The 14,284-nt window shown below is 48.8% G+C and overlaps 1 protein-coding gene across 1 annotated transcript in view; it reads left to right on the plus strand.

Moving 5' to 3' along the window:
* The window catches only part of Itpr2 (inositol 1,4,5-trisphosphate receptor type 2), a 411,976-nt gene that overhangs the window by 133,193 nt on the left and 264,499 nt on the right, over positions 1-14,284 (plus strand). The window contains exons 17-21 of the mRNA XM_075982281.1: positions 360-479; positions 565-750; positions 1,818-2,069; positions 3,964-4,108; positions 6,196-6,346. Of these exons, the coding sequence (XP_075838396.1) occupies positions 360-479; positions 565-750; positions 1,818-2,069; positions 3,964-4,108; positions 6,196-6,346 (854 nt within the window). The remainder of the gene's footprint in view (positions 1-359; positions 480-564; positions 751-1,817; positions 2,070-3,963; positions 4,109-6,195; positions 6,347-14,284) is intronic.

Genomic DNA, 14,284 nt, shown 5'->3' on the forward strand with positions numbered 1-14,284 from the left:
AGCTGGGTGCAGCGACGCTCGGCTCCCATCTCTGATTCCAGCTCTCTGGCAGTGAGAGGGGAGGTGGAGGCAGCACATCAGCCAGCAGTGGGTGGGCCGGCTGGACACAGCGCAGCAGAAGCAGGAGGTTGCCGCCAGATGGGCAGAAAAGACGACTGAAAGCTGTCCTCTGACCTCCACACATACCGTGGCTCGACAGAACCCAAGTCTGGACATGCCCACCCTTTAATAACTAAAAAAAATCAAATTGAGTGGATAATCTCAAGTGGCATTGTTTACAGTAATGAAGTCATTGAAGAATTACTAAAAGGTACATTGTTAAAATATGAAAATAAAATGCTTTGCTCTTCCCCACCTAGGTTTCTAGACTATTTGTCTGACCTCTGTGTGTCCAACAGCACTGCCATCCCCATCACCCAGGAACTCATCTGCAAATTCATGCTGAGTCCTGGCAATGCGGACATCCTCATTCAGACAAAGTAAGCTGCCCCGTGGAGGCGTCTGTCGGAGCGTCCCTCGCCAAACGTGCGCGTCTTAATAGATTTTGTGTGTCGTTGTTTCAAGGCTGGTGTCTATGCAAGTGGAAAACCCCATGGAGAGCTCCATCCTTCCCGACGACATTGACGATGAGGAGGTTTGGCTTTATTGGATTGACAGCAACAAGGAGCCTCACGGCAAGGCCATCAGGCACCTCGCCCAGGAAGCCAAGGAGGGCACCAAGGCTGACCTAGAAGTTCTGACCTATTATAGGTACTGGGGCCACTCGCCTTCCAGAGGGAGCTGATTCTCTCAAACCTCTAAGGGGGCAGCTGAGATGGTCAGGACCCCCTAAAGATCTCAGAATGAGGGCTAATATATGTGGTTTCTGCTTGTGTTCTCTGGTGAGCTTGGGACTGATGGGACGTAGGGGCTGATGAGAAGCAATGGGACCTTGACTGTGGACTGAGGGGGAGGAGAAACTGGGGTGAGACAGATCTGGTGGCAGAGGTGGCCTCACAGGAAGTGGCAGTGGGTCAAGACGGGATCGTGTGAGCATGTGATCTTTGGGGCTTGAGAGGGGTCAGTGTTTGTAGTTCTGAAAGGGCACCTGTGTTTATTAGCAAGGGCATGAGAGGTGGTTCCCAGGGGTCAGCATGTTGGGTTTAGGAACCCAGCTGGGGGGCTGGCAAGATGGCTCAATGGGTAGCAGTGCTTGTCACGCAAGCCTGATGCAGTGGCAGAGAACTAGCTCCCAAATGCTGTCTCTCACAAGAGGTTTGCATGTGGATGCCCACCCCGCTTCAAAGAGAGAGAAAAAAAAAAACCAACAACAGTGAAAAAGACCCAACCAGCTCTTTGAATTTAAGGGATAAACCCAAGGCGGAAGTTCTCAGATAGGTTGGTGGGAAGCAGAGACAGATGCCAAACACCTGGCTTTTATATCTCAAAGCCAATCCAACGGCGCACCCCTAACCTTAGAGACTGAAGAACCCTGGGGCAGCATCACTGGGACCAACCAGGTGGGGATAAAGTCAGTGCAGATTCTGGAGGCTCCGCACCCCCACCCCAACAGAGGCTGGGAAAGGTGGAGAGGGAGAGTCAGCTCCCCGTGTCTCACCATCCATGCCAGGTTTGGTGCTCTCGATGTTAGGGCTGAAGTCCCGGCTGTGAGAGGGCTGTAGAGACAGGGATGGTGTTAGACCTGTGTGGTCATTTGCTCCCTGTCTAAAGAGTTTGGGTCAGTGTGTGGGTACTTATAAATACATCTGCACGCCCAGCGGCTGTTTAGGGCCTTAATGGAGGAAAGACGGATAACGTAACGCACCTCATGCTTTTAGGTACCAGCTAAACCTCTTCGCGAGAATGTGCTTGGACCGCCAGTATCTGGCCATCAACCAGATCTCCACACAGCTGTCTGTAGACCTGATCCTTCGGTGTGTGTCTGATGAGAGCCTGCCCTTTGACCTCCGGGCTTCTTTCTGTCGGCTCATGCTCCACATGCACGTTGACCGGGATCCCCAGGAGTCTGTGGTGCCTGTTCGCTATGCCCGGCTCTGGACCGAAATCCCCACAAAGATCACCATCCATGAGTATGTTTGGAAACTCTGTGTCTTAGTTAGGATTACTAATTTTTTATTTAATTTTAAGTGCATTGGTGTTTTGACTGGATGTATGTCTGTGTGAGGGGGTTGGGTCCCCTGGAACTGGAGTCAGAGACAATTGTGGGTGGCCACATGGGTGCTGGGTTCTCCTGAAGAGTAATCAGTGCTCTCAACTACTGAGCCATCTCTCCATCCCCAGTCAGGGTCACTATTGCTGTGATGAAACACCATGACCAAAGTAACCTGGGTGGGGAAGGGTTTATTTGGCTTTCACTTCCTCATCATCGTCACTGAAGGAAGTCAGGACAGAAACCAAGCAGTGCAGGAGCTGAGGCAGAGGCCACGGAGGGGCTGCTTACTGACTTGCCCACCTACCCAGGGTTGGCACCACCCGCAATGGCCTGCCCTCCGGCCATCAATTACTGCTTAGGGAAATGCCCAACAGTCTTGGCTACAAATGGATCCTTTGGAGACATTTTCTCAGTTGAGGGTCCCTCCCTTGCAGAGACTCTAGCTTGTGTCAAGTTGACACAAAACTAGCCAGTACATCGTATTCATTACTTTTCTCATATTCGACAAGCAGTGGCTTATGGAGGGGAGCTCGGTGTGCCGGGACCTTGAGGCACTGTTACCTCGAATCTGCACTCAGGGGGCAGAGAAATCTCATTTCTCACTTTCCTCTCTGTTCAGTAACGGTCTCCAGCCCAGGGGGTGGTGCTTTCCACACTCCTCAGATACTTGGTTCTGGAAATATCCTTATGGTTGTGCCCAGAGGTGTTGTTTTCTAGAGGATTCTAGATCCTGCCAAGTTGACAGTGAAGATGAGCCATCATGGAGGTGACAGGACATTTAAATTCAGCAGATGCAAGCAAAGTGAAGCATCTTCAACTGTGAAATAAAAAACACAGGAAGGATTTGTGCATTTTCGTTCACACTGTTCATCTGGGAAGAGTCAATAAGATACCCCCTCCTGAGGGCAGAATGATAGCTCTCTGGCAGGAGACATGTTTCTGGAAGCGAGTAAACAAGTAATCATCGCTCACAGCTTGCTGAGTGTGAATGACTGGCAGGCTCCCCCTTGCTTGTTCCATCTCAGTTTTCAGTGGCCCCCGTCACAGGTGGGATGTGCACCCCAAGAGGTTTACTGATGTGTGCAAGACAATGCACTCTGGGAGTCAGAATAGATGATGTCTCCACTGTGTGCAAGGCAGTGTACTCTGGGAGTCAGAATAGATAACTTCCCCACTGTGTGCAAGGTGGTACACTCTGGGAGTCAGAATAGATGATGTCCCCACTGTGTGCAAGGCAGTGTACTCTGGGAGTCAGAATAGATAACTTCCCCACTGTGTGCAAGGTGGTACACTCTGGGAGTCAGAATAGATAATGCCCCCACTGTGTGCAAGGCGGTACACTCTGGGAGTCAGAATACATAATGTCCCCACTGTGTGCAAGGCAGTGCACTCTGGGAGTCAGAATACATAATGTCCCCACTGTGTGCAAGGCGGTACACTCTGGGAGTCAAATAGATAATGCCCCCACTGTGTGCAAGGCAGTGCACTCTGGGAGTCAGAATACATAATGTCCCCACTGTGTGCAAGGCAGTGCACTCTGGGAGTCAGAATACATAATGTCCCCACTGTGTGCAAGGTGGTACACTCTGGGAGTCAGAATAGATAATGTCCCCACTGTGTGCAAGGCAGTGCACTCTGGGAGTCAGAATACATAATGTCCCCACTGTGTGCAAGGCGGTACACTCTGGGAGTCAGAATAGATAATGCCCCCACTGTGTGCAAGGCGGTACACTCTGGGAGTCAGAATAGATGACGTCCCCACTCCTCAGTGTTTCCCATCAACTTAACTTGCTCTTTTGTTATCTGTCTAGGTATGACTCTACCACAGACTCTTCCAGAAATGACATGAAGAGGAAATTTGCCCTCACGATGGAATTTGTTGAAGAATATTTGAAAGAAGTTGTAAATCAGCCATTTCCTTTTGGGGACAAAGAGAAAAATAAACTGACATTTGAGGTATTTTAAAAAATTTAAATTTATTTTCTTTGTGCCTAGTGCCCACAGTGGTCAGAAGAGGGCATCAAATCCCCTGGAACCAGGTGATTGAGAGCCATGTTGGTGTTGGGAGCCAAACCCAGGTCCTCTGGATGAGCAGATGTTGCTCTCAACCACGGAGACGTCTCTCCAGCCCCGCTTGAGGCATTCAAAAGAGTTACTCAAGGCATGAGTGTGTGCTTGTCAGAGATGAGATGCCTTGGCCTCATGGATCTTCCCTTCCTCTATATCAGGGTGTCTGGGCAGTTGAATTGTTAGGTTCGGGCAGATATAATTCCATCTGATGATGATAACATACATATTCGGGTTTTTAAACTTTAATTTCACTCATTAACTTACTTTTGAAACCATGCGTGATGAGTAGAAATGCAGTTCGCGTGTTAATTAGACCAGGTAGTGACGTGGTACAGTTCACGTGTTAATTAGACCAGGTAGTGACGTGGCACAGTTCACGTGTTAATTAGACCAGGTAGTGACGTGGTACAGTTCGCGTGTTAATTAGACCAGGTAGTGACGTGGTACAGTTCACGTGTTAATTAGACCAGGTAGTGACGTGGTACAGTTCACGTGTTAATTAGACCAGGTAGTGACGTGGTACAGTTTGAAACAGAAAAGAGGAAAACTTTAGGTTATGGAGCCCCCTCCCCAGATTTGAGAAGAAAATCACCCCCTTCTCTAATAGGTTAGGGTGACGGATGTACTCTGTGACTAGTAATGCCTTATCCCTATTATACTAATGGTCAATAGAATTAGAGATAAAACCCCATTTTATTTTAATCTTTATTATTATGCCTTGATAATTAAAGTGTTCCGTCTCAATTATCAATGAATTATAGCTTTCTTTGCTTTATTTTCATTTCATATATGTGAATTTTGCTACACTTGGTAAACAGCCACAGTTTTGAATAGTTTATAATTAGATGCATTTCCCCATCTTCATAGAAACAATGACTGAGCCTCATTGACCTGAATTGAAATTTGAAGATAATGTAATAACAAAACCAGAGAGAGTACACTTTCACACCATACCCAGGGTATCAGTCATCCACGGTCATGGGACATAGCCCCCCCCCCCCCCGTGTGGCAGTCCATAGTAACACAGGGTATCAGTCATCCACGGTCATGGGACATAGCCCCCCCCCCCCCCCGAGTGTGGCAGTCCACAGTAAACACCATTTCTGTGAGTCACGAGCCTGGGTGTGGCGTGGTGGTGTCTGTTCAGTCACTACTGGAAGTGCTCGCTGTCCCTGCCTCTCTCGGGTGGGTGTTGGTGGACCTGCTTCTGTGCTGGCTTGTCACCACGCACCTCGGGTTTAGGACATATGGCTTTTCTGTGGGCTGAGTGTCCTGTGACCTGGTACCTGATTTCCCACAGAGGGAGAGCAAGAAAAGGAGAGAGAGAGAGAGAGAGAGAGAGAGAGAGAGAGAGAGAGAGAGAGAGAGAGAGAGAAGGGAGGGAAGGGGAAGCAGAGGGAGGGAAAGAGAGAGAGAAGAGAAGGGGGAAATAGAGGGAGAAGGCGAGAGAGACACAGAGAGAGACAGACACACACTTTCATGCAGTGTTCCGAAGTCTAATCCTGGCTAACCTCGGGTATGTCATGACATTTCTGCTGTGACATACAGCAATCTGGCACAGTGTGGGAGGACAGCCTGCACCAGAGCCATGCCTTGGAGTCTGTATCTTGCCCTTATTTTCTATAGTACCAAGAAGGCCACAGGCCAGGGCAGGGGACATAAAACTATGGGCCAATTAATGTCTCCTATTTATTAAAGTGATTTAACCACTGATTAAGTGGTATCCTCCTGACTTACATTTAATTAGTAGTAGATAGATATTGTAACATAAACCCCTTAAATCACCTTAAAGCCTCTTACGAGCTGAGCTGACCCTGGATTTGGATCAGTCCCAATCGGAGCAGTGGTTTTTCACAGGGATTTTAATCCCCAGGTGCTAAGGAATTAGAAATACTCAGACCACTTTACATGTAAAAATTGCCAATGTGTATTCCATTTTCCAACGCTCTCCTGTCCCTTCCTCCCTGCTGAAGGTGGTCCACCTGGCCCGGAACCTGATCTACTTCGGATTCTACAGCTTCAGCGAGCTGCTGAGGCTGACAAGAACACTGCTGGCTATCCTGGACATCGTCCAGGCCCCCGTGTCGTCGTACTTCGAAAGATTAAGCAAATTTCAAGATGGAAGTAAGAACTTTTGCGGGACATGATAGTGTTTTGCTATTAAGCATGACTGAGGAAAAACCAAACATAGAGAAGTAGATTTAGCGTGTGTGAGCACTCCATGCAGGCACTGGCTCTTGATGGGGAGACACGATAACAGGGTGGACATCCAAGCATTTTCCTCTCATGTGGGTTTTGTGTGTGTGTGTATAGTGTCTGTGTGCACATGCCTATGGGCACACATGTACTGGTGAGCATGAACATGTGTGTCTGTGCCTGTACAGGCCTGAAGTTGACTTCAGCCAGGTGTCTGTTTAGACTGCTGTCCACTTTATTGATTGAGGCAGCATCTCCTGGGAAACCCAGAGTGCACTCATCCGGCTACTCTGGGTATTGCCCTAGGGAGCCCCTTGTCTCTGTTTCCAGAGTGCCGGGGCTACAGGCAGCTACCATGCCTGCTTAGCTTTAACACGGGGTCTGAGCTATCAGACTTTCAGTGGTGGCCACATCATAACCATACATGTGTTTGTAGTGGTGATTACATTAGGTTGGAAAGTTGTTTCTAGGAATTATAAGGAAGCAAGCAGGCTGGACACATCCCTGTGAGGACGAGAGCAAAGCGGGGGATTGGGCAGATCTGCAGTACAGTTAGAACTGAAACCTCAGCACAACACATCGAGGGTCTGAGCTGGGGTGGCCTTTGGAGTTGTCACACGGAGACAAGAGGGCCAAATATGTCTTTGTGTAGTCATCCGTTAGATTCTGGCTTCATGGAAGACAATGTGTGACACTGAAGAAGGGGGGACACCCTGCTCAGGAGTATGACATGGGGAAGGGGGGACACCGTGCTCAGGAGTATGACATGGGGAAGGGGGGACACCCTGCTGAGGAGTATGACATGGGGAAGGGGGGACACCCTGCTCAGGAGTATGACATGGGGAAGGGGGGACACCGTGCTCAGGAGTATGACATGGGGAAGGGGGGGACACCCTGCTCAGGAGTATGACATGGGGAAGGGGGGACACCCTGCTCAGGAGTATGACATGGGGAAGGGGGGACACCGTGCTCAGGAGTATGACATGGGGAAGGGGGACACCCTGCTCAGGAGTATGACATGGGGAAGGGGGGGACACCCTGCTCAGGAGTATGACATGGGGAAGGGGGGGACACCCTGCTCAGGAGTATGACATGGGGAAGGGGGGACACCGTGCTCAGGAATATGACATCGGGAAGGGGGGACACCCTGCTCAGGAGTATGACATGGGGAAGGGGGGACACCCTGCTCAGGAGTATGACATGGGGAAGGGGGGACACCGTGCTCAGGAATATGACATGGGGAAGGGGGGGACACCCTGCTCAGGAGTATGACATGGGGAAGGGGGGGACACCGTGCTCAGGAGTATGACATGGGGAAGGGGGGACACCCTGCTCAGGAGTATGACATGGGGAAGGGGGGACACCCTGCTCAGGAGTATGACATGGGGAAGGGGGGACACCCTGCTCAGGAGTATGACATGGGGAAGGGGGGACACCCTGCTCAGGAGTATGACATGGGGAAGGGGGGACACCCTGCTCAGGAGTATGACATGGGGAAGGGGGGATACCCTGCTCAGGAATATGACATGGGGAAGGGGGGGACACCCTGCTCAGGAGTATGACGTGGGGAAGGGGGGACACCCTGCTCAGGAGTATGACATGGGGAAGGGGGGACACCCTGCTGAGGAGTATGACATGGGGAAGGGGGGACACCCTGCTCAGGAGTATGACATGGGGAAGGGGGGGGGGACACCCTGCTCAGGAGTATGACATGGGGAAGGTGGGACACCCTGCTCAGGAGTATGACATGGGGAAGGGGGGGACACCCTGCTCAGGAGTATGACATGGGGAAGGTGGGACACCTTGCTCAGGAGTATAACATGGGGAAGGGGGGGGATACCCTGCTCAAGAGTCATGTTGAGAGAGAGACATGGTGCTGCTGGTGGCAGCTGGGAGAAGCGGGGCCAGTGAAGGGACTCTTCACAGAGCACACGAACAGTCACTGTAGGACTCAGGACATGACAGGAAAGGAAACACAAGATTTCCAAGTTCAGGCATGAAGCGGGACCGTCTGATTGGGAATTTCAAATGAGGCACTTACAGAAAAGCTAAGGGGTGAATTGCTGTTCCATAGCACAAGAAACCACCTCAGCCTTCTCTCTACCTTTAGTCCAGCTCTAGCCCCGAGTACAGCAAAGACTTAGTTATTGCAGCAGAAACAGGCATCAGTGGTCTGGACAGTTATCCCGAGAGCTCCAACTGCAAGGGCCTCTGGGAAAATGTCGTGTAACTTTTTACGAGGGATATGAGCACATGTCTCTTCACCCCGGAGAGGACACTGAGGACAGACCAAAGGGATAATTCTACCCAAATCTAGCTTAGTGAACCAGTGAGTTATAGAGTTACTTACAGAAGTATGTGTGATTCAAAAACGGCTCCTACCCAGCATGGGCAGCTCAGGCAAGCTCTCCCTTGGAGCTTCCTTACAATTTCTGGCAGCAGTTCAGAATGGAGCCTCCTCTTCCCAGCAATTGCTTATTGCATTTATAACCTTAATGAGGAGACTTGTGGATTTTGTAAAGTTTCAGGAACTTCCTGAGTCTTGTGTGTTTCATTTGCTTCTTTTGTCCCGTGAGTTTACCTCCTCTTTCTAGGAGGGGGTGTTTCAGTTTGGAGGAAGCAGCCCCATACTGTGAATGTCCCCATAGGCTCAGGTGTTTGCACACGGGCTTCACAGTTGGTGTATTGTTTTGGAACCGTGTTGGAGGAAGTGGGTCACTAGGGGTGAGCACTGACATTTATGGCCTGGTCCCACTTCCTGTCTTTGGCCATATGAGGTCTTTCTCCCTGCATCCAGCTTAGTTTTCCCCACCTAGCGCTATTCTGCCCTTTGCTAACCAATGGTAATAAAACATATTCACAGCATACAGAGGGTGATCACACATTAGCGAGGAGTCTATATATCACGTTCCTACCTCCATGTCTTCCCACCATGATAGATTGTGCCTCTTCAAATTGTGAGCCAGAAAAAGACCTTTCCTCCCCTAAGTTGTTCTTTCTAGGTATTCTGTAACACTGGGAGAGAAACGAAGGGGGTTTGTGATAACCACCCTCGGAAAGTTGAAGTACTGAGAGTCCAGATGAGGATGTAGAGAGGAGGGGTCCTAGAAGATTCAAGGTGGTGACCTGGGAGCTTCTAGAATGAACAAGGCTGGAAGAGGGGAAAAGGGGATGTTCCCTGGAGTCTTATGTGCAGAAGGAACAGACTATGTGGGCCCGAGCAGCATCACAATAAAGAGAAGGCCCCGCATCTGTGCCCCCTCCAGAGCCACTTTACAGACGAGTGCTGTAGGTGTTAAGTGAGGCTAAGCTTCCCTTTCCAGACTCCTGTGGCAGCTGAGCATGCCCAAGACCCAGGAAGCTTAAGCCAGACAAAACCCCAGCATGTAGAGGGGAGATGAGCAGTCATTGGTCACTGATAGCTGCTGGGGGAGGGAGACTCACTTCTCTCTGAGGATGTGGTCCCTGCTAAGCTAACCATGCTCTAGTGGGTGGTACCACACCCAAGTGTATGGGAGCAGTAAAATTGTGCTTAATGTCTTAAGAAAAAGGACATGAAGTTGGGGGGGGGTGTGGATCCAGGAGGCATTGTGGGAGAGGAAAGAATATGATAAAAAAATTGCACAAAATTCTCAAAGAACTAAAAATCAAACCACACTAACCAAACTCCTTAAATAACAACAACAGCAATCAAGCCAGTAAAGAAAAAGAATTCTCTTGGAGACAGGAGCTGGCCCCAGTGCCCCGTCTTTTACCGGAAGGGGACATTCTGATCCCCACCCTCATCAATCTAACACTGTTTACTGGCTGTGTTATCAATCAGGGAAAGAAATACTGTTTTCAGACAAGGGCATTGACTCCTGGCCGCTTGCTTAGCCTCACATTGCCATTCGCTCTCTGAGGTTTAAAGTGCCGACTGTGTGATTGATCTTTTGGGTTGAAGAATTACTCAGGAGAACACTTTTATTTATTTATTTTTTGTCACACATAGAAGTGACAAAAAGCACATGGCCAACAAATGGGGCATCTGGGGTATTAATTGCAAGTAGTACATTTTTTGAATTATACAATTGTTTCCTTTTTACACCAAAGGAAGTACAGTCCAAAGATATTGCTTTTTACCTTTTTATGTATGTTTGTTTGTGTGTGTGTGCATATGTGTTTTTGCATATGTGCATGTGGTGTATATGTTTGCATGTGTGTGTTTACATGTGTGTGGGTATGTGTTTATTTGTGTGCATGTGTGTATGTGATATGTGTGTTTTCATGAGTGTGTGGTGTGTGTTTACACATGTATGTTTGCATGTATGAATGTGTATACGTAGTATTGTTTACATGTGTGCATGCATGTGTGGTGTGTGCATTTGCATGTGAGCAAGCGTGTGTATGTGGTTTGTGTGTGTATCTGATGTGTGTGCATGTGCTCGTGTGTGTATATAGTTTGTGTGTGTGTATGTGTTCATGTGTGTGCAAGCATATGTGGGCATATCTGTGTTATGCAGCATGTGGAGGCCCAAGGTTGATGTCAGGAACCACCCTCCATCACTCTTCTGCCGGCTACCCTGAGGCAGGATATCTCAATCAAACCCAGAGCTAATCAGTGTGTGTATGGATGGTCTCCCTAGCTAGCTTGCTCTGTGGTTCTCTCTGCCTTCTGTGCTGGAATTACACATGACTTCTAAGTATTTGATCTTGTGTCCTCATACTTCTGCAGCAAGCGCTTTAAACTGAGCCATCTTTCTGTTCCCAGATTTTACTTCTTACCAGTGCTAATGATCAAGGTTACCCTACAACTGTGACTCTCACTAATTCCTGTGCTTCCCCTCCTCATTCTCTACTCTTCTTTTTTTTATTTTTTTAGTGATAAAAGGAGAATAATAAAGAAAAAAAAAACAAATTTCCACTCCTCCCAGCCTCCCATTTCCCTCCCCCTCCTCCCACTGTTCTCCCCCTCCTCCCACTCTTCTCCCCCTCCTCCCACCCCTCTCCCCTTCTCCCCACTCCTCTCCCCCTCCCTCTCCAGTCCAAAGAGCGGTCAGGGTTCCCTGCCCTGTGGTAAGTCCTAGGTCCTCTCCCCTCCGTCTATATCTAGGAAGGTGAACATCCAAACTGGCTAGGCTCCCACCAAGCCAGCACATTAAGTAGGATCAAAACCCTGTGCCATTGTCCTTGGCATCTCATCAGCCCTCATTGTTCGCCATGTTCAGAGAGTCCAGTTTTATCCCATGCTTTTTCGGTAACAGTCCAGCTGGCCTTGGTGAGCTCCCAGTATATCAGCTCCACTGTCTCAGTGGGTGGGTGCACCCCTTGTGGTCCCGACTTCTTTGCTCATGTTCTCCCTCCTTCTGCTCCTCATTGGGACCTTGGGAGCTCAGTCCAGTGCTCCAGTGTGGGTCTCTGTCTCTATCTCCATCCATCACCAGATGAAGGTTCTATGATGATATGCAAGATATTCGTCAGTATTGCTCTAGGATAGGGTCATTTCAGGTTCCCTATCCTCAGCTACCCAAGGAACTAACTGGGAATGGAAGAATGGATGAAGAAAGTATGGAATATATACACACTAGAGTACTACGCTGCGGTAAAAAACAATGACTTCTCGAATTTTGCATGCAAATGGATGGAAATAGAAAACACTATCCTGAGTGAGGTATCCCAGACCCAAAAAGATGAACATGGGATGTACTCACTCATAATTGGTTTCTAGCCATAAATAGGGGTCACGGAGTTTACAATAGGTGAACCTAAAGAAGCTAAGTAAGAAGGTGAGCCCAAGGAAAAACATATAGTTATCCTCTTGGCTAAGGGAAGTAGACAAAATTGCCAGGGAGAAAATTGGGATCTTGGGGGTGGGGTGGGATGGGGGTAAGGGGAGATGGGGAGAGCAAAGGTAGAAGGGAAGGAGGGGGGACTTGGGGAAACAGGAGGATCGGGATAAAGGAAGGTTGGATAGGGGAGCACGGAACCACAATTCTTAGGTAAGGGAGCCACTTTAGGGTGGGCAAGAGACTTGACCCTAGAGGGGCTCCCAGGTGCCCAAGCTGAGGTCTACTCTTCTTTTTAAGAGACATTAATATCCACACATACATGTACTGTGCTGACACCAAGCCCTCTCCCTCATTCCCTTCCATCCAACTCCTCATCTATCTCCGGTTTATCTCTCCCAACTTTATGTCTTCTCTTTCTAATTTTGTTTGTGCCTTTAACGTTATTTTAATTGGTTAATTTTTTAATGAAACACCTAAAATGACATTATTCCACTCTTCCCTTTCCTTCCTCCAATCCTTCTCCTATACCCCACTCTCCTCCTCAAATTGGTGGCTTCTTTTGCTTTTATTGTTATTGTTATACACACACTCATAAGTGCATACATTTACATATACAACCTTCTGAATTATTCAGAGTGTCTTGGGCATGTATGATTTCAGGGTGGACCACTTGGTGGTTGGATAACCGACTAGAGGGCTTATATCCCCGAGAGAAGCTCAATTTTTCCTCCCTTGGTGGTCATTAGTTGCCTGTAGTTCTTCGTTTAGGAGCTGCACCCTGTGTGTGTCCTTCCGTGTTAGCAGACTGTCTGTTGACTAGCATGTCTGTTGATACGGACCCTGCTCAGGTCTTCTCTTGGAAGCCATATTGTTGTGGTATTATGGGTGCAGCTTTCTTGTCTTTTCTAAAAGACACAAATTCACAGCAGACTTCCTGTCTTCTGGCTCTTACAGTCTTCCTGTTCCCCTCTCCATGATGCTCCCCAAACCTTGAGTGCAGGCGTTGCAGATGTAGCCACTGAAGCGGCCCCCCCGCGATCAGTTATCATCGCAATGTGACCAGTTGTGGTTTTCTGCAATGGTCTCTGCCTGTTGCAAAGAGAGGTTTCTTTGATGTGGGGTGAGACCTATCTTTCTCTGTGGCGATAAAGAGTCTTATAACACAGCTAGAAATCACTCTGGTGCAGTAGAGCGTCAGTGGTAGTTTCTCCTCTAAGATCCATGATTTCACTAGACCTGGGCAGTTGGCTGGGTTTCTTGTACCAGGCACGGTATCACTCCTCTTGAGCAGTCAAATTAGACAGCTGTAGGTTAACTCAGTGTCTGAGTGCCATGCCATTATCGCGTCTTTAGAGCTTGTTTTACTTTTCTATTGCCATGACAAAGCATCATGGCCTCCACAACTGATAAAAAGAAAGTAATTCGGGGGCTTACAGTTCTAGAGGGTTAGACTCCATGACCATCATATCCTGGTAGCAGCGGCAGGCAGGCAGGCAGGCAGGCAGGCGAGTGGACAGGCAGGCGAGTGGACAGGCAGGCATGGGGATCGGGCAGTAGCTGAGAGCTTACGTCTGATCCACAAATACTAGGGAGAGAGAGCAAACTGGAAAGTTGTGATCTTTTGAAACCTCGAAGCCTCCCCCCAGTGACACACCTTCTCTAACAAGACCATGCCTCCTAATCCTTCCTCAAACAGCTCCACCAACAGGGGACCAAGCATTCAAATACAGGAACCAATGGGGCCCTTCTCATTCAAACCACCGCAGGCCATCTTGCCTTGCTGGTCATCGTGATTTGTAGGAATGGTGACAGGGTAGGAACATGCTTTACTCCTTCAGCAGCTGGCACAGAGCCTTCTGGTGCTATGAAAGCTAGGCTCTCTGAGGCGTTTATGTTAGGTACAGTCTGAATCTTCCGAGTCCTGTGCCCAAAGTGCGTGGTGTCTTCAGCCTTAGAGACTTACCTTCTATCTCTGAGAGACATCTAAGGGCCACAGCAGTAGCCTATATTGTTTTGGGAGCCGCTTGGACTACCCTAACTAACCATTACATGGAAGTTTCTCATGCCCGGTGCTGGATTTTTTGTTAGATAGTCTGTG

This window comes from Microtus pennsylvanicus, chromosome 8, assembly GCF_037038515.1.
Source record: "Microtus pennsylvanicus isolate mMicPen1 chromosome 8, mMicPen1.hap1, whole genome shotgun sequence".
NCBI lineage: Eukaryota > Metazoa > Chordata > Mammalia > Rodentia > Cricetidae > Microtus > Microtus pennsylvanicus.